The sequence below is a fragment of the Genypterus blacodes genome, unplaced genomic scaffold, assembly GCF_046128005.1.
Source record: "Genypterus blacodes isolate CSIRO-AG114 ecotype Tasmania unplaced genomic scaffold, CSIRO-AGI_Gbla_v1 ptg000032l_1, whole genome shotgun sequence".
In the NCBI taxonomy this organism is placed as follows: Eukaryota; Metazoa; Chordata; class Actinopteri; order Ophidiiformes; family Ophidiidae; genus Genypterus; species Genypterus blacodes.
In genome coordinates, this window is record NW_027466845.1 from 670309 (window position 1) to 689718 (window position 19410).

Below are 19410 nucleotides of genomic sequence, written 5' to 3' on the forward strand. Positions count from 1 at the left end.
TATTTGACGTAGCCCCGCCCCCTTCCACCGCCTCGAAACTGATCTTTCAGGTAGTTGAAGGAAACAGCAACGCCCCCAGACCTATGACGTAATGACGCACACTCCTCCAGACCTGTGGCGTAACGACGCAAAGGGCGTATCAGCGCGGCTAACAGTCACTAGCATAGTACCGTGAAGTGATGAGCTAGTCCCCGCTGCAGCTTCCAACGATACTCGTCACGGAACTAGTGAACTAACTCGAGCTACACCGAGTTATGCTGGTGAAGAATAACGAAACAGCCAAGTCGGTGAATCCATTTTGAGCAACGCAACGAACTACCATGGATGCAGTGAACGCGTTCAACATGGAGGTAAAGTTTGCTCACATCCTAATCCTAGCATACGGCTAATTGCTAGCTAGGGCCACTACGCTGGTTTGAGTTAGTAGTGATTGTAAACAACAATATCAACGCCTGTAGTCCTTTATTATTGAACAATTTAGGGCGTAGTTTGGTCAGTTTCGTCAACTCAGTTTGGTTTGGCTGGTTTCCAGGTTGAATGAGTCGTTATGAATGTAGCTGTGTCGTGTTAGGCCTCTTAATTCCATCGCGACGTCCCTCCAAACAGCAGCTAATGGTGACCTTTGGTTTCGGCCTTAACAACGCCTAATGTTGACCTTTGGCCGGTTCGAGCTGTCGGTAACAAAGCTTTGGTGATGGCGCACAATACTCCTCTGTTCTGTTTTTAACTATCTGTCGTAACAGTTGCGTCATAAATTAGAGACCAACTCACATTACTTTTGCTTCCGGTGAGTCCATGTATGTAGCTTGAGTAAGACGCGTTTTGAAGAAGAACCACACTGATAAATATTGACGGTTTAATCAGCAGCTCGTCGCGGAGGACGTCGGGGTCACCGCGGTGTGTACAACTTACACAGCGGAGCACTTTCAGTTGCTACATTTATGGTTTCTGTTATTATAAACATTAAGGGAGAAACATCCCTCTGAAACGGGATACAGACCAAACCAGTCATCAATAAATCAGTATCGGTGACCATGAATGCAACACGGTGCAATAGAAACCAGTGGGCTGCTTTGTTCAGTGCTTTTGTCTGAGTTGTAATGTTGACACGGCGTGAGTTTGAAAGGCAGTGGTTCCCAAACTTTTTCTGCAGGGCCCCCCTTTCATAGATCAGAATTCTGTGTGTGTGGGGGCTGGAGACGATATAAAACAAAACGGGACGGTTGATCGTTCTGGGGGGCGGGGGAGACGATATAAAACAATACGGATGGGCTGATTGCTGTGATCGCCTCATTCATTTACCTGAGGCGGTACTTATTCACATCGCGCCTCCCCTGGGGGAACCCCTCTTGTAGGGGATCACTTATAATTCCTGAGTCAGTGATAAAATGTTTTAGTGATGTAGAGTCATTTCTTTGCTAGCACGATTAAACTAAATGATTTGTCAAGTGACATGTTTCCGAAGTACTGAGGGTTTGTGAGTTGAACGTGGTGGATAAAGTTGTTATCATAACCCTGCTGCTGTCTGCTGTGACTGGAATATGAAGCGTGGCTATAAATAATATAAGTTTCTCTATTTTATGTATATTTAAATCAGTAATGTTTCTTCGGTGCTGGAATTTGTAACCACCAACTGACCACAGTTTCTCCTCATACTCAACAGTTGTTCTCCATGATTGACTTGAAGCCGCCCATCTCCCGGGCCAAGATGATGTCTGTAACAAAGTCAGCCATCAAAGCCATCAAGGTAAAGTCAATACTGTGACTCAGAGGAGCAATGGATATTTGAATTGGCTTTGTCAGAATTCAGTGGCATTATTCACAAAGAATTTTACATTTCTGTTTTGTTGCTAAATTCATTGCAAACATTTTTTTTAGCATTTAATGGTGGATGAGTAACTAATGCAACAAAAAAAGTATTAAAGTAAATCTAGAGACTGCAGTCTATAATTTCTGTTTTTTAACTTAATTCATGTTAGTTAAAGCAAGAAGTTTTATGTTGTGACTAATAATATATGTATTTTTTTCTTAGCTTTACAAACACGTGGTGCAGATTGTGGAAAAGTTCATCAAGAAGGTTTGTTCCCGAAAAACCCCTGACCTAAATTACAAGATAAGATAAATTGCAGCGTGATGATGTTGTGAGACAAAGAGAGTAAATGATCGTCTTTTTATCTCCATCAGTGCAAACCAGATTTAAAAGTCCCGGGCCTTTACGTAGTCGACTCCATTGTCCGACAGTCACGGCACCAGTTTGGTGTGGACAAGGACGTATTTGGACCCAGGTTCATCAAGAACTTCACAGAAACTTTCCAAAACCTGTACAGCTGCCCAGAGGATGATAAGGTACCCTGTGTGTTTGCTTTAGACATGAACACTCTATTCAGCAGGGATGCTTTACTGTATATAGAGTGAAATATCTCACCTGTGTATCTTCTATTTCTTCAGACCAAACTAGTCCGTGTCCTTAACCTGTGGCAGAAGAACGGAGTGTTTGACATGGACATCATTCAGCCCCTGTTGGATATGGGACATGGCTCCTGTGTGTCTGCGCCCTCACTGGCAGGTAAATGAAGGAAGCAAACATGCAAAACACACTGTCTGATATAAATGCACGTCATCTACTTCCGTGCGCATTATTTCCTTCTCACTGACACATTTCCCCGCTGTTCAGGTCCCACTTGCCCCCAGCCAGAGCCTCAGCTCTCTGTCTCAAGTGCCTCTGTCGTGGCCGCTATTCCCCAGCTTCCCAGCCCCGACGCCTTAGCTGCTGTGGCGCAGCTCTTTAAGTCTCCACACGGCCAGGAGGTGAGGAGGCGATCAGTGCAACACCTGTTCTGTTGTGCAGATGTCCCAAATATCCATGCTTGACCTTCCTCCTCTCCCTCACATAGCTGCAGAGAATGCTCCAGTCTCTTCAGCAGGCGGACATTTCCCTGGCAGCTGCCCCGGCAACCATCACCCCAACACAGCTCCAGATGCCAGCAGACCAGATCAACCCATACAACGCACACACAGACAACAAAAGCTCCTTAGCTGAGGTGACTACACAACTTCAGCATCAGGTTGAACAGCAAATCCTCCAATATCCTCATACTGATGTCATGCTTTTAAATTCATTTCCACAGAAACTTCTGGATCGATTTGATTATGATGATGAACCAGAGGACGCAATGAATAAAGAAGAAAGAAATGCTCAGATGCTGTAAGTTCATTGCAACACACTCGTTTTATTCAGGTTTTACACCAGAAAGGGGCAATAATGTATAGAATGTCATTGAATGTATATTGTATGCCATTGGGAGGAAATCGTACTTGACCCTGAAAGGCAAACTAGTAAACAAAGATACTACTATTACTCATCCACTCTTGACAATCCAGTTATTTTGGTCATTCTTTGTGTTCATGTGACCCAGGCTGACTTTGATTTATGTGTTGTCATGACAGCGGCATTCCTGGAAATATGTATAACCACTATCCCGGCGAGATGTCCAACATGGAGGCCGGTCGCCATCATATGATGGGAGACGCTGGTGGTGTCCAGGTACGCAACTCTAACATTCTCATCTAAATATATTCAAACATGCTGCTGGTGTCTTTGCTCTGTTCAGCTTGATGTAATCAGAGTTTTGTTATAATCTCTGTCTGTGTTTGTCCTTCTGCTCTTCAGCAGGGCGGAGGTCTGAGTAACTGTGGGTCTCGTGTGCCTGATGGATTCCCTTCATCAAACGAAGCTTATTCACAGTCACGGGTAAAAGCCCTGAACTTCTTTCACTTTAACCTGTTTGTGTCAAGAGTTTTACTTCATTGGTTCACATTTCAGAAGCAGAATAGTTGAAATTCTTACATGAATGCATTTGAAACCAGACAATGTGCTGCCAACCTTAATATAACACTTTAATACCGGACTGAACTGAATTAGATCCCCACATTCTTGTCTCATATTATTTCTCAGAATGAAACCACAGTATAACAGACGACTCATCCTACTGTTTTGTTGTTGCCATTGTCCTGTAGGAAATTTCAAGAGAGGACAGAACCTCCAGGAGGGACAGCAGACACAAGGTCCACGGCAGGAGATCCAGATCTGGTTCCAGGTAAGAGGCAATGTTGAAATATTTAACACGCCACAAAAACACCACAATGTCATAGATTATAGATGGACTCAATATTTTCCCCAGTCGTATTGATTTGTTATGTACTTTGAGTCGTTCTGTCTTTATCTGATACCTTGGCTCTTTATTTCATATATTCTTCTCTGCCTTCAGGACTCATTTTAAATAAACTTAAACACAGGCTGACGTGTTGTAAAAGTTCTAACTAGATAAATGAGGCACATTAGTGTTCTCAGTATTGCCCGATATCGTCTCACTCTTTCTGCTGCTGCCAAGCTGAAACTAGAGTAACGGCTGCAATTTCCTCTCCGACTCGCTTTGTTTCAGGTCGCCCAGGAGGAGAAGGTCGAGATCTTCTTCCCGCTCACAAAGGATAAGGCATCGGCGCTCTAACTCTCGCTCCAGAGAGCGGCGCTGGAGATCGCGCTCTCGCTCCCAGGACAGGAGAGAGAGAGAGCAGGACAGAGAGCGCAGACAGAAAGGCCTCCCCAGCATGAAGAACCAGACGCTCAGTGGTAAGTTCTGATAAATCCCTCTTGAAAATGACATCCTGTCCTTGGGTGCCCTTCATCATCATCATTGTGTGTATATAATACAGCATGTCCAAGTCAGCCGTTAGCTTTTCTGGAGCCACCAGGCTAATGCGTAGTGTCAGGTCCAGTACTTGACAGCAGGATTCTGAATCCCAGTCTTGTATGTTGGCAGATAGAAATAGCTACAGAGCTACAGTTATCTTTGAGGCAGTGGCTGAGGAAGATGGCAGCTTTCCCATGAATGAGTTCTCCACAGCCATGTGGCGTCACAGCATGGAGGTGGTGCCTCGTCCAGTTTGTTGTGTTGCCAGAGTGTAACTTCTGAGCTGCATGTTGTGCCTTGATGTTGTCGGTCTCCAGTATCTGCGTTTAGCCTCGACCGTGCTGGAGTCCAAGATTAAATACCCAATTTAAACAGTTCGCAACTTCAGTCCCTTTCCAGCTCTAATCTTCTTGTTCTTGTAGTTTGCAGCACCACGCTGTGGGTCGGACAGCTGGACAAGAGAACACAACAGTCTGACGTGATGTCGCTCCTGGAAGAGTTTGGCCAGATCGAGTCGATCAATGTAAGTTTGTCACGACTCGTCCTAAGTCATGTTTACCTCTGAGCCCGTCTGATCTGATGTTAACGTTGGACTTGTGTGTTTCGCTCTCTGCCCAGATGATTCCTCCCCGAGGTTGTGCCTACATTGTTATGGTTCACAGACAAGATGCCAACACCGCCTTGACCAAACTCAGCAGGGGGCCGTATAAGGTCAATCAGAAGCCCATTAAGGTACATCAACTCTTTCACTGATTGATTTTGTTTCCTGTTTCATGAGTTTCGTAGCGCTTGTTTTTGTGGTGCCTGTCAATTCCATGACTGTAGTAAATGTCGTCTTTGTATAGATTGCCTGGGCTTTAAACAAAGGTATTAAAGCAGCGCACAAAAAGTTCTGGGATGTGGAGCAGGGAGTCACCTACATCCCCTGGAGCAAAGTCAAGTTTGAGGAGCTGGAGAGCTACAGGGAAGGAGGCATGCTGGACGCCGAAACTCTGAGTTCAGGTAAGCACTCAAAGCATAAGCGCTGCGCCGTCGACCATATTCCTTTAGTTGGGGCGTCATGGTTACCACGTCCTTCTCACGCCGCCTTTGTTTCTGTCTCTGTTGTGCTCAGAATGGAAAGACGCCCTGGATCTGAACAAGAAGCCGACGGTGAACGGAGCACTGGAGAACGTACCAGCAGACGGATCAGTCACTGCTCACGTTCAGGTAATAATACAGCTTCTAAGCACCTGGTGTTTGTTGTCTGCTTACTTTAACGCTTCACTGTGTGGAGGCTCGGGTCTCCGTGTTAGTGGAGCTTATCTGAATCACACTCTGCACCTCAAAAAGTCATTTCACTCCTACCGTTAAAGCTCACAATAACATAAACTCCACCCAAAACAAGTAGCAACTTTAAAAATCAGAGGAATATTTTGAAATACTTTGCAATCAATTGGTAGAAGATCCCAAAGTATGCCCGTTGCCCACCAGGGGGCGCTGATCAGGGAGGAAAGGCATTTTCAAATACATTCAGTTGGAAACAGCTTGAGATTGCGCTGCACAATCCTCCCTCAGGAGTCGGGTACATTAGGATCACTGTATCTCTAGTGAACATTAGACTGCAGGTTACCATACCAACCACACCGATCCTCCTACTGACGCTGTGTCTCCAGTGTCTTGAGTGGAGGATTGTTTCTTTTGTCACCACATGGACGTACACAGGACTCACTGCCACTTAAATCTTATATTGGTTGACTTTAATGTGTTTATTCATCATTATTCTTGACTTATAAACACGGAGCTATGGTTGAAAAACCAACAACAAGGTTCTGTTAAAGGCAACACAGCAGGTTGCCATTAGTTTGGGTTCTGTGGTCGTTGGAATGTACCGAGAAACCCATGTGGTGAAGGAAACAAAGAGAAGCCTTTAATGAGGCCAGAGAGCAAAATCAATCTGATTACACATCATCACTGTCAAAGTATGTTAGAGCACTGAGCAGTCAAGGATGAAAGGCTGGACCGGAGAGCCTGGTCTAGTCTCCATGTTTGACCTTCCTTGTTTCACTTTCTGCTGTCGTATGAAAGCCGCCTCACATTTTACAATTTTTACCACACGTGTTCCTCTGCAGCATCTTATCAGGCGCTGTGTACAAAATGACATTGCCCTCTGCATTCTGCCTTTATTGACAAACTGACCTCCTCAGATCCACTCCACACTCTAGCCGCCGTCATTCAGATAAGCTCCTCTGCTGGTAGGACTTATAGCCGTCACTGCTTATCCATCATTCTCTTCCCTAAGTAATCTTGTCCTGTGCAGTTCAAATAAACTAATAAAAGTTAAATCACAGTGGTATATAGAGGGAAGCCATTTCTTTTCATCCTTTCTCCAGATCCAGGCGGCCTTGTGGTCAAAGTTGAGCTCATTGTGTTAAAGTGTTTATTTCCATACTGTCACAGTTTCCTCAGCATCCACCTGCACTTAAAGAACACCAATGTTAAAGTGACTGTCACTTTTTTCGGGGCAAGGAAGTGCAGCTGCAAAGCGAGTCGTCTTACTGAATGACTGCAAACTAGCAGTGAGCTCATAACAAACAAACGCCAATATGATTAATATGAAAAACAGCGCCTGGGGAAGCTCGGGTCAGAATCAGGTCCCAGGTCATTATCTGTGTTTATTCTGCTGATTGATCAGAAGCATAACGTAAACAAGGTCCAGCTCAGCCTCACAGCCTGCACTTTATCACACCTAACATCACGTGCAGCTTGATGAGGAGAAATTCTTCATCTCACTTGTGAGTAACTGACCTCGGGCATCTGGTCGGACCTGATGTCCATTATGGACGGATGGTTTCTCTGTGGGAGGCACAGTAAGCTGACAGCTCTCCTTTAAGAACTCCAGATACTGAATCATTTTCCTTTATGTATTGCTGCGTTAACTGTCCACAAAGACTGCTGCACACCTGTAAGTCCTTTGTCAGGCAGGTGTCCTGCTCTGGAGGCCTGTGGTGTGAGTGGCAGGCCTCCGCACGCTTCTTCCTCTGCTGTCGTCCTCCATTGTTTCTATGACTTAAGCTGCGTTTTGGTGCAGAACCTGGAGGCCCATGAGCAAAATTTAGAAACATGTTGTGAAGCCCATCTTCATGAGGATGATGAATACCGCTTTTCTTCACCTCAGTGCCTTTTGACGTCTTTGATATGAGGTTGAGACCTTTTGGCCTTTGCACATCAGCTACAAAATATCTAAAGACACTCCTGCATTTTGTGTGATTCACATTTTCTGCCATGATGAATAAATCGGGGCCAGATTGCAGTCGGTACGCAAATGTCTCTGAGCTCAGTCGGTGTATCTGTCATTTAGGCAAACATGCACAGAAGGGGGACAGTTTGAAAGCTGTGAAACACCATCACTAAATTTGTCCTCACTCTCAGCAAAGTGCTGTACTGCAGGAAATTCAAGAACCCTGGGACGTTTCAGGGACTCTGGAACTTCAGGACCCATTTTGGTCCTGTTACTGTAGCTCCTGAACCATTATTTACCTCCACTCCCACGGTAGGTACTCAGGTAGAGCTTGTTGATCGGTCAGGTCAGGTCGCTGCCTTTTGTAAACGGGAAAACTATTCTTTTTACTAAAATCGCCCCAAAAGTGAAGCAGCGCAGAGAAAAAATTTAAAGTGAAGCAAGATTTTGAAATGATCCCCAATAATAAGCCTGCTGTGACAGAGGTGGTAGTAAGTGGTACGACCCAATGGAAGCTAAACTGGGACACGGAGCTGCACACTCCCAACAGCCTCCATATGAGAGGGACGTCAAGCGATAGCACGGGCCCTCAGAACGAGGATCTGCAGCCACAGGGTAAGTTGCGTGTTTGTATTGTGGAAACGCACATTAGACTGATGATGGAAATGCAAACATGGAAGGAACCATTTAGTTCCTCCTCCAGTCACTGGCGGGCGGATGCTCAGCAGAAGCCGTCAATGTCTGTACTTCCTCAAATGTAGTCATGGATCACAGTCATCATTTCCATGCAGCTCCTTATTAATCAGCAAATAATCATGAAAATATGAACCCCAAAGGTCAAAGGTGTTCAGACTTGAGCTTCACATTAGAAACTTGCTCACCTCGTCGTCTTTGCTCTCAATTTGCCGCACCAACACAACTTTGAATGTCCCAGTTCCAGCTTAGAGGCGAGATGAAAGGAAGTGAAGTGAAAGCAGTGCTGCATGTTCATATCGTGTGTTTGGTATGTGAACATGACAGGAAACACAAAAGTAACAAACACAGATCCTGCATGGATGAATCTAGATGTCACTCTTGTTTCTGTTTCCTGGAGACTTTTGTATTCAAATATTTGGCGTGTGGACGTCACTTGCCAGTATTGACACTGAATGTCTGGAATGATGATGATGAGCTGCTCTTCAGTGTTCTTCCTGCCTCAGTGTGCTTCATCTGAAGCACCTACAGCTCAAGTTTTTCTGCCTGGCACAATGCGAGTTGTTTGGGATGCAGCCCTCCTTGAACGCTGCTTTAAAGGGCTTTTCTTCCTCTTGACTCCCTGACCTCTGTGTTGAATGAAGTTGAACAATGATTACACCAATATTGGTGGGGAGGTGAAAGGACCATTTTCCAAGTTTAGGGTGATGAAACGTTTTGTGATGTCGTCTTATTGAGCAGCATGTGGATGTGTGACTGAGCTGAAATGTCTTGTTTGTTGACAGCAGATTCACTTTGGTAGAATGTTTATTCTGCCGCCTATCTACAGGTAAAGAAAGAATGATTCACATTTGATGTTCTGTGGAAGTCTTCAAACATTCAGAGGAAGGAAGTATGAGAGAATTCAATGCAACTGTACTGTAGGTCACAGGGAGATGAAGGGTTAAATTACATAACCATAAACCATAGTAAAAACAAATGTATGTAGACGACAGGGTTTTGCTGTTCAATTAATTTTCCTGATGTTTATTCTCACGTGCAGCTTCGTTTAGGACTTTTCATAAATCGTGGCAAACCTGTTTTTGGGTAAACAGACACAAGGAAAGGAGAGGAAACTGGATTTTCAAGTCTCGTCTCCATAGTAAGTAAAACAAAAACAAACAAACCACGTAATTCAGAAGAAGACATCCAGATATGTAGCGGGAGTGACACGGCAAAAGGTAACACGGATAAACAATCTCCTCCTTCACCTCTGATGGAGAAGAAGAAACAAATCAGAAAAGTGATGCCAATGCTTCCAAATACCAGTTGAAGTGGTAAGTTTACTTTTATTGGGTTCTATTAACTTGATTGCTTCAAAACTCAGAAAACAACACTCACGCTGGTTTGTTTGGTTACGATGGCGAGTGACATCACCTTGCTGCCACAGGTGTGTTTTGCATGAAAGGGAGCTGTTGTTGGCCGACCTGCTGTCATTATGCCTCACTACTGTTACATGTCAGGCACAAGATGAAAACTTGCTGATTTTAGGATTATCACTCAAATAAGTTTGATTTAATGGTTTAACTGCTATTATGCTACAATGCAAAAACTCATTTACTGCCACCTAATAATAATAATACACGTGAGGAAGTCATTTGTGTTAATATATATGCACACTTGATCCATTCTTCTAAATAGGAACAGAAGATCTGCATGTGTCTAAACATCACTGCAGCTGCTCTCAAAGCTCTTATGCATTAAAATACACTTCGAAGAGTATTTTAATAGAAAATAGTATTTCCATGTGCTGCGCACAGTATTTAAAGCATGTAATAATATGACACTGCTGAATCACAGAATCACAGGTTTGAGTCTTGGCCTTTCTTCTACTTCACTTCAATTGTAAAATCTGAGTATTTGCACTTGCAAATGAAGTGAAAGGTCATGAAAACTGCAGTTACATCAGGGCCATGTGGGGAACAGCAGCCTCCCATGAGGCCGCATGGAGAAAGCCTCAGACTGGGCTTTGGATGTGTATAATAGTAATTTTAAAGATGAATTGGGGGGGGGGAGAGAGAGAGAGAGAGAGAGAGAGAGAGAGAGAGAGAGAGAGAGAGAGAGAGAGAGAGAGAGAGAGAGAGAGAGAGAGAGAGAGAGAGAGAGAGAGAGAGAGAGAGAGAGAGAGAGAGAGAGAGAGAGAGAGAGAGAGAGAGAGAGAGAGAGAGAGAGAGAGAGAGAGAGAGAGAGAGAGAGAGAGAGAGAGAGAGAGAGAGGTCAGGTGTTTTTAATTTAATTCAAACAAGCAGTGACATTTATGTCACATTAGCAGTGACATAAATGATGATGTCATCATGAATGATATCACAGTTTACATGAAGAGAACCTTGCAACCCCCCATTGAATGATGTCACACACAAAGGAAACATGTGCCACTGTTACTTCAGTGTAAACTTGGTAAAACATGAGTTGAGGCTCGGAAATCACTCGATTCGCTTTGTATTGGCAGTTTTAATTTTATTTACTAAAACATTGACATGAATGGAAGCAGCTTAGCACCATCCTATAATGACATGAATGAAACAAAAAACCATTCAAATTCCAAGAAAATACCATTTGCACTGTGCTGAAGAAGAAGCGTCCGTCACTGTCGCCAAGAAGCGTCGATGCAAAGCACAAGGGATCGGCTGGAGCGAACAATTCTCCAGTTTGGTCTGGTAAGAAATTTAAAACGTTGAAGCTACATCATCCAAACATGTCCTAACATGGCTTGCACATGGTACTAAGGAGGGGGGGTCAGGGGAAGCTTGGGTCAAAGAGGTGAAATGTGTGTGGCATGGTGTCACTGGAGGATCGGGTGGTTCTACCTTTTCTAGTGTCATGTAAGAAGCCGTAACAAAGAAATACGAACAGAGTTTTCATGTCTGGCACTGAGTTGCTGTGGGTCCTGATCATTGATGCAGTGCCCAGCTGCCAGGCTCGTGGGCTTAACTCAGTGGAAATTGAACCTGCAGGAAAAGAACTGCAGACTTCCCCTATTTCCTGCTGATGTGATGGGACTCCAGGGTAAGAGCAGACACGTCTAGCTGCTCCTTAGAGCATCAGCTGCATCACAGTCCAACTTCACTTACCAACTAAATAGGTCCCTTACAAATTATTTTCAAGACATTCTAACACGGTTTTCTCTGTCTTCTAGTGATATTTCTGTGTCATTGACTGTTGAGATTTAGGTCAAATATTTTAGCTGAGCAAGATAGATTTTTATGTTGTGTCTTTACTGTGTGTTCAGTGAATACGTACTTCAAATGGGGTGCTCATTATCTTTTTTGATTTTTTTAAATGTCAAATATTTCATGTGGAACAATGGTGCTACTGTCAAACTCTCCAATTGTTCAAACATCTGCCAGTTAAAAAGGTCGAAAGAAAAGCACACATAAGCTGAACTTATGCAAGGCGGGACACATGCGCTAGCTCAGGATAGGCTCGGCTCAGGATAGGTCTGGCTTTAACTAGGAGAGGAATTAGTTTAATAATAAATTGCTTGTAATAGTCTCTGCATTTGCAAAACCAACTGACACAAGTTAACTTATGGACCTGGACTTTGATCATAATTGATCAGGTTGTAAATGTCTCAGCTGAAGCTCATTAAAGCCACATTTACCTGCAGTTCCCCCGATGGCCAGTAGCTGCTGGGTCACCAGGGTCTATAAAGTAAATAGAGAGTAAAGCTGTTAAAATAAGACAATAATGCGTACACAGAGGTGACCTGTTATTATTTGCCAACCTGGAAGTTAATTTATATATTTTTTTTCATTAATTTATGCAGAAAAAAATTAATTCTCATTTAATGAGTGAGATGCTTCAGAAATTCCTTTATGGGAGGACTTTTACAGGCTGCAGTTTATTCAGAGCTATTTAAAGTACAGTTTTTAATTCATTTGAGGCAGTAAGTGTTAACAATGTCAAAGGACATGAGACCTTGATATGATTGTTTTAACCAGTGAACTAATTGAAAATATAATTGAGGATCATTCACTTGTGTTTAATCTTACTACAGCAATTTCACTAATGCGGTCTGATTTTGTAAAATATGTATTATATATATTCCTCGTGGGAGGGGCTCTACTTTAACCCAAGTTGACTTACGCACTTTATCAGAATTGGAGCTCTGGTAAAATCCCTTGAGGACTGGTTCATGATTAATGTGTGTGTGTCATGTGTGCAGTGATGGTGTGTGTCCCAAATGTAATTAGGATGGTTTGACTAGAGACGTGTTTCAAAGGTGATTCATGGGACACACACACACACACGCACACACACACACACACAGACAGATAGGAATGTGTCGCTGCTGCTCTTCATTTTTAGACGAGTAATTATGTCTAACTTGGATTGTTGCCCTGATGTGCTGTGATCAGAGGGCTGATCAGTCAGTAGCAGGCGAGACTGGTGTGTAGCCTGCAAACACTGGCCCACACCTGAGGAAGAACCAGTAAAGATGATGTCATGATCCTCAAGGTTCTCAGTTAAACACGATGTGTTCAGGGACTGACAGACATTAGTTGTAATGTGAAACCCAGCAGGTGAGTTTAAGGTTTGTGGGTGGATGTAATTTTTACAGAAACAATACAAATACATACAATACATATGAGCCACATGAAATGAGTTAATGTGTCAGCAGCTGCTGCTTATATAACAGACTGAAAGTTAAAGCCCATAAATGTGCAATTCTGACAATATATGGACCCAAAAGCAGAATCTGCAAGACTCTGAGAGAATGTTCTGTATCGCCCTGTTTTCTTATTTTCATAGTGTAAAACATTGGAATAATAGTGTGTGTGTGTGTTTTCAACATTGAGATCAAAAGAAATGCTTGCTTTGTTGTCTGATGCTAAACTAAAACAATCAGTGTGCAAAGCAGTGCTGCAAAGGTTTAGAAATACACTCCCAATGGAAACATGACCCAGTCCTTTAAAACTGAATATTTGTCATGAAGAAGGTGTGTTGATCAGCCGTGAGTCCTCTTAATGTCATTTATACCACAATAATGTATAATAATAAACTGTCTTGTGCCGTCCAGGTTTGGTTTGCCAGTTTTCAAATCAAGTGCAGTTCTTTGTCTGTTGGTTTCTGTATACGTCCATGTACACAGCCACATCATCAAGGAATGAAGTAACCTCCACATGGTGTCTGTGTGGAACACATCATACATGTTCTCTGTCATGGACATGCTGCTCTTGTTTGTTGTTGGGCTCTGATCAGGACGTCTGAACATGCTCACACATTCTCTCCTACCTGTGTCTGTGTGTGTGTTTGTGCACCAGTCTTGGTTCCCCTCAGCTGTCACCAACAGCTCCCCCATGTTGTCAATACTGGGATTACAACTTCCTATTTATAATCAGCCTCTGTTTGACTAAATGAATGTGATGAATACGTTGTGAGGGTTTGAGAATGTAGGTTTTGTGTGTTTGGTGTTATTAAAGTAATCCACAGGCATTTGTGGCACTGATCATGAAGCTGGACTGTGTTGTGGAACGTATTTACACAGCTTCTACACAGTGTCGTCTTCTCTTCATCTCCTTCCAGGACTTGTTATTGTGATTACTTGACATCTAACCGTGGAATCCATTTTGCTTTTGTCTTCCAGGTGCCTCCAGTTCAGCAGGCAGTGCCCATGGGGAGTCCACCTGCTTTCCCTGGCCCCATCATGCTGTCCCCTGCCTCCATACATGCAGGAGGACCCCCCTATGCCCCCTCAGGCTTTAACCCTACAAAGCTGCCAGCAGGTTAGACATTTGTACAGATTTAAAAACTCTGGGTTTGGCATCGTCGTCAAAAGATACTGAAAGATACAAGTGCACAAAATCAGACTTCAGTAAATGTGTTCAAGGATCCTCCCATCTCTTGTTGTTGTCGTCCTTGTTCTTATTGTTCTTTATATCCTCTGTGCCTTGTTTTCACATTTCTCCTTTAATCATTTTTGCAGCTTTTTCTCCCACTGCAGCAGAAACTGGAGTCTCTACAGAGGAGGACATGGACAATGGCACCTGCTCAGACGGAGGCGCAGACAGACAGCTTGGATCTCCTGGAGCTCCAGTGATGGGTGGACCAGGCCCAGCAGGCATGCAGGCTCCGGGAATGCCCCCCATGCAGCACCCGCCTGGCATGCCTCCATACCATCAACCTCCAAACATGCCACACATGCCACCGCAGATGATGCCCAGAGGACCCATGTATCCACCTGACCGCTTCAGGATGCCCATGCCCTTCCCTCCTCGCGGTCCCCCTTTCCAGCGCCCACATCCAATGGCACCGCAGGAGATGGACGATAGGGAAGAGAGGCATTTCCAGAACGGGAGGCCAGGTTTCGGATTCCCGCCCTTCCAAAGAGGGAGGTGGTAGAGGTCGGTGGAGCTGAAAGGAGAGGAGGAGGAGGAGGAACCACTGTGACAGATGTCTGATGAAGATCTGTTTCAAACTGACTGCTGTCAACCATACGGTTGCAGAAACTTGTGCAGGACTTTATTTTTTATGAACACAAGTTCTTTTGTTTGTGTCTGAAAAAAACAATGGAGAAAAAGAGAAGACTGTTTTGAACGTGGCCCCGCTAACACAAGTCCACAAGTGAAGACACCTTTGTTGTAAATACTGTATGTAAATGTAGCTCTTTGATAGGTTTTGTATATTTTGAAGTTGTGCATTTTATGGTCGGTAAACCTTGTAGTTGGAGGTAAAAGAATATAAAGTCTGTACTTTTGGAGCATGAGTTTTGTTTATGAACCTAGCAGGTAAACCATGTACATTTATACTGCGTGCTATTTAGTTTTTAGTAAGATGCCTTTGTACGACACTCATGCTTGAATCCTCCTTTCCATTTGATGTAAGATAAATGAGATCCCCTGTCCCACCACTAGAGGGTATCAACAACCTTGTTTCAATGACCAACATTTGTAGTATCAAGTTCTGTACATATAAAACAAAATACTAACAACAGAGTACGAGAGTCTTCTGGCACCTTCTGTCCAACTGTTAACCACGCAGGGATGTGACTACAGCGGAACTTCCTGTTTGATCATAACGTGGTCATGTTTTCCTCAGGTTTTGGTGTAATGGAAGATTAAAAGCAATGATTGCTGTGACCAAAACATTGACGTGTTGTTTGTGTGGAATTTGCTCATCTTTATCTAAAGCCCTGAGTTGAACACGTGAGTACAGCAGCACAGGGAGGGGAATAGATGGTGACATGTTTATGAACACAAGAAGAAATCTATCAGTTCCATCTGTAAAGACATTTAAATAACAGATCAATATAATGCAATACTTATATTAATATGTTAATGTAGAAAGAAGTTAAGTTTCCATAAGGGTCTTCAAAAGGAAGATGTGACAGTGAATTTAATAATGATAAGTAGGGTTGTTATTGTTAATATCAGTATTGGTGTTGCTTTCTTAAATTTAGATTCAATATTTTGAGATATATCCCTGGAAAATTGCAAATTCATAATAATATGTTTTGCGGGGGGTAACGTATGGATCCGGCCCATAAAACGTTCGGTCCGGCCCTGTCACAGCATCAATAATCTTAATATTCAACCTGTCATTTAATCCATAATCGGATGAAAATATCAACTGTGGTTGATATCTAACCCACTCGATCCTGCGCGTCTCTCCCACGTCACCGCACGCAGCTGATTGGCTCCGTGAGCGCATAAGTGGCACTCTGATGATCCACTTGCTCGCCGTCTCCAAGGACCGACGGATCCGCCTCTCGACCGTGTGGACACAACACGCATGGTCCGCGGACGGGCAGACCTTGGACAGGCGGCGGGATCCAGAGACACGGAGGCGGAGGACGTGATGCGAAAGACGGAAGCTGTGTTGTCCGGTGCACCAGTGGCCGCTGCGGACCCGACGGGCGCGATGCTGAGGTACGTTTGTTCGTGAGGACGCCGGTAAACACGCCGCGTTAATCATGTGTGTGATGCTTTAGCTACATGTCCGAGCCAGCCTCCTCGCGGTCCTAGCGCCGTCCGCACGCATGACCGCGTCGCTCCATCATACAAGTTGATCCGCTCGGTGCCGCTCGGTGCCGCACTGAGGCGGCACATGAGCCCGCAGGCCGGGGAGCGGGTGGAGTGATCCGCTCACACATCATTGATTTGGCCCGATAAAAATGCGGATCTGAGCGGTGTGTGATGCTGGACACACACAGGGTTAAGCTGCGTGGACACCATGTACACACACATACACACTCCGGCCCAAACACTCAGCAAATGCGCAGCGCAGCCGCCGCGCAGTTTGTTTTCCTATCCACAACGCATAATGTGAAACAAGACGTGCGAGAAAAACAGGCGCTGGAACCTGAACGCGTCACCTGGAGGCGTCCGGGGGGCTGCGCGCTGTTAGGACCGTAAGGTGTCACGGTGCAGCAGGTCTCTGTGTGTGTGACGCGTGTAGCTTGGATGATCTTCTGGTGGTAAGTTTGTTGCTGCATTCTGCCGGGGAGCGTCAGTGTTTATGTGTTTGTGTGCGTGTGTGTGTTTAATATTCAGACACAAAGTGAACACAGGTGGGCTGGGAGGTTACGCAACACATCATGGAACTGTGAGGAAATGATTGATTGTTTTGATTGATTGCTGTAAACATCTGTCTCAGTAAATCCATACCTTGTTTGTTTGTGTTCAAAGTTTACAGGAACATTTCTACTTTGGTCAAATGGTGTTTCCCAAGAAAGTTTTCTCAATTAATGTAGAATATTCATACTGTAGCTCATTTATGGAATCTCCTCAGATGTGTACAAGAGGACCTCAGGCGGTTGTCATGAATGAAGCTCTAATGTCATCGTGTGTGTGTGTGTGTGTGTGTGTGTGTGTGTGTGTGTGTGTGTGTGTGTGTGTGTGTGTGTGTGTGTGTGTGTGTGTGTGTGTGTGTGTGTGTGTGTGTGTGTGTGTGTGTGTGTGTGTGTGTGTGTGTGTGTGTGTGTGTCCGATTTTATATAATCGGGCTCTTTAATGGACTTAGCCTGAGCTGCAGGTTAACTCGATCATGATGAGGCTGATTATCATATTAACTTTAGGTGACATTGCTGACTTCCCCCTTCTGGAATTCCCCTTTTTGCAAAGTACTTCTACTTTACAAAATAGATTATAAGAGGACACAACAGAGAATGATCTTTTAACCATGAAACAAAATGCTAAGTAACAGATAATGGTTGACATGAGGGTTCCCAGTGTGACTGATGGTCAGCGTCTGTTCCACACGAGGCCTTGATGCATTATGAGAAATGTTATCCTCAAATGTTAAAACCTAAAGCTATTCAACATGACATCATGGATCACTACACACAGCGACGTGTTCAGGATCTATGGGACTTTACTACATGAGTATTTCTCCACACAGTCAGCAGTTTGTCCTCTATATTAATCTTTTATTTTCCCCCCCTGAGGCAATTAGGGCCAATTTAATATAGGGATCAAAATAATGTAGTGAAATTGTTGACCTCATGTTTCCAGTAGGTGTGTGTGTGTGGCATGAAGGAGCCATACAGGAGCACAATGGACGCCTGTCTGGTGACGACAGAGAGGCAATTGTTTCCAGTAGCAGAGGGTCTTTAGGAAAACTGCAGTCAAGACCACTCGAGTCAAATTTAAGTCTGTTCTTGGGCCGGGTCCAGTCCGGTCCGAGACAGGAAGTAGAGCGGAGCAGATGAAGTCCCCTCTACCAGCATCGCCACATGGAAACAGGGATTCCTGTCCAGATGTGAAAATAATGCTCCAGGATTCTGTTAGAATAGAGTCTGAGTTGTTACTGACCAGTGAAGTCTGCACAGCTGCACAAACGGATTATGAAAATGTAAAAATAGGATCAGGTAGTAGTTGTGGCAAAGAGAAATGAGTGCAAGATGTTGTGAAAGTGATCCAGAGAAGAGTAAAGTGGAGGCTTGACAAAGGCAGCCAGGGAACAGTGGTGTGTTGTTTCTTCTTCAGTGGAGAGAAGGTGCAGGTCTGTGCGGTTGAAGGTGTTCGGCCCACGCGGACCAAACAACGGCCTGAATGTTGGCCTGAGAACCATCATGTGCATATTCCAGCAAAATGACTTCAGTGTTCCTGCAATGTCCTCAGGGTGGAAACCTGAGCCCACCTGTGTGACATGCCTGCACACACACCTCACTCGCTCCCTCTCTCTTGCTCTCTCTCTGTCTCCCTCTCTCTCTCTCTGGTCTTTTCAGGGGTCGAGTTGGGACTAGTCGGGGTTCCCTCTGGCTTGTGTCCAGGCTCTTTAAAGATGTTGTTCTCCATCTGAAAGGTCTCATACTGTTGGAGCGGCTTCAGGCAGTCCAGGGGTCGAGTGATTGTGTGTGTGTGTGTGTGTCTGCGTCACGCAAAGAAGAATGTCTGAACATTCAGATGGTAATTTGTTGGGCTTTGTGTACAATCCATGACTTTGTTCTTGGATGTGTTTGCAGTAATGTACTATCAAACACTGTTGATTCTTCGTGTGTGTGTGTGTGTGTGTGTGTGTGTGTGTGTGTGTGTGTGTGTGTGTGTGTGTGTGTGTGTGTGTGTGTGTGTGTGTGTGTGTGTGTGTGTGTGTGTGTGTGTGTGTGTGTGTGTGTGTGTGTGTGTGTGTGTGTGTGTGTGTGTGTGTGAATAATTCATCTTCATCCCACTTGCACATAACTCTTCATTCATTTGCAAAATGGTGCAAAGTAAATAGTGAAGCCGGTGTTGAGCTCGTTGTGAGGAACGACTCCAGACTGCTGTGATCCAGTCATGCTTTCCTCCCCGGACTCTAATGAATACATCATCTTCATTACTGCAAATTAAT

At 44.3% G+C, this 19410-nt stretch overlaps 2 protein-coding genes across 4 annotated transcripts in view; both read left to right on the top strand.

The window, feature by feature from the left end:
- Nucleotides 1-123: 123 nt before the first annotated feature.
- LOC142995163 (SR-related and CTD-associated factor 4-like) lies at nt 124-15428 on the top strand. Of its 3 annotated transcripts, none has more exons than XM_076146101.1 (18): nt 124-350; nt 1664-1747; nt 2033-2077; nt 2185-2346; nt 2449-2566; nt 2675-2808; nt 2895-3041; nt 3129-3205; nt 3448-3544; nt 3671-3751; nt 4018-4097; nt 4443-4630; nt 5114-5214; nt 5310-5423; nt 5537-5693; nt 5806-5900; nt 14231-14369; nt 14570-15428. In XM_076146101.1, the coding sequence occupies exons 1-18, from the start codon at nt 321-323 to the stop codon at nt 14983-14985; spliced, it is 2265 nt and encodes a 754-aa protein (XP_076002216.1). In that variant the 5' UTR covers nt 124-320; the 3' UTR covers nt 14986-15428. The 3 variants fall into 3 exon arrangements, with proteins under 3 accessions (XP_076002216.1, XP_076002218.1, XP_076002217.1); XM_076146103.1 differs by having other exon boundaries at nt 14588-15428; XM_076146102.1 differs by having other exon boundaries at nt 3674-3751.
- A 918-nt stretch (nt 15429-16346) lies between these two features.
- Nucleotides 16347-19410, top strand: part of LOC142995388 (rho guanine nucleotide exchange factor TIAM1-like) — a 41850-nt gene continuing 38786 nt past the window's right edge. Inside the window, exon 1 of the mRNA XM_076146410.1 lies at nt 16347-16511. The gene's annotated coding sequence lies outside the window, so the exon portion shown is untranslated. The remainder of the gene's footprint in view (nt 16512-19410) is intronic.

Bases quoted from the DNA above. Each gene is read 5' to 3' on its own strand.
- LOC142995163 (XM_076146101.1), top strand. From the start codon at position 321: ATGGATGCAGTGAACGCGTTCAACATGGAG. The intron at 2,347-2,448 runs GTACCCTGTGTG...CTATTTCTTCAG, and splicing joins GCTGCCCAGAGGATGATAAG to ACCAAACTAGTCCGTGTCCT. The intron at 2,809-2,894 runs GTGAGGAGGCGA...TCCCTCACATAG, and splicing joins AGTCTCCACACGGCCAGGAG to CTGCAGAGAATGCTCCAGTC.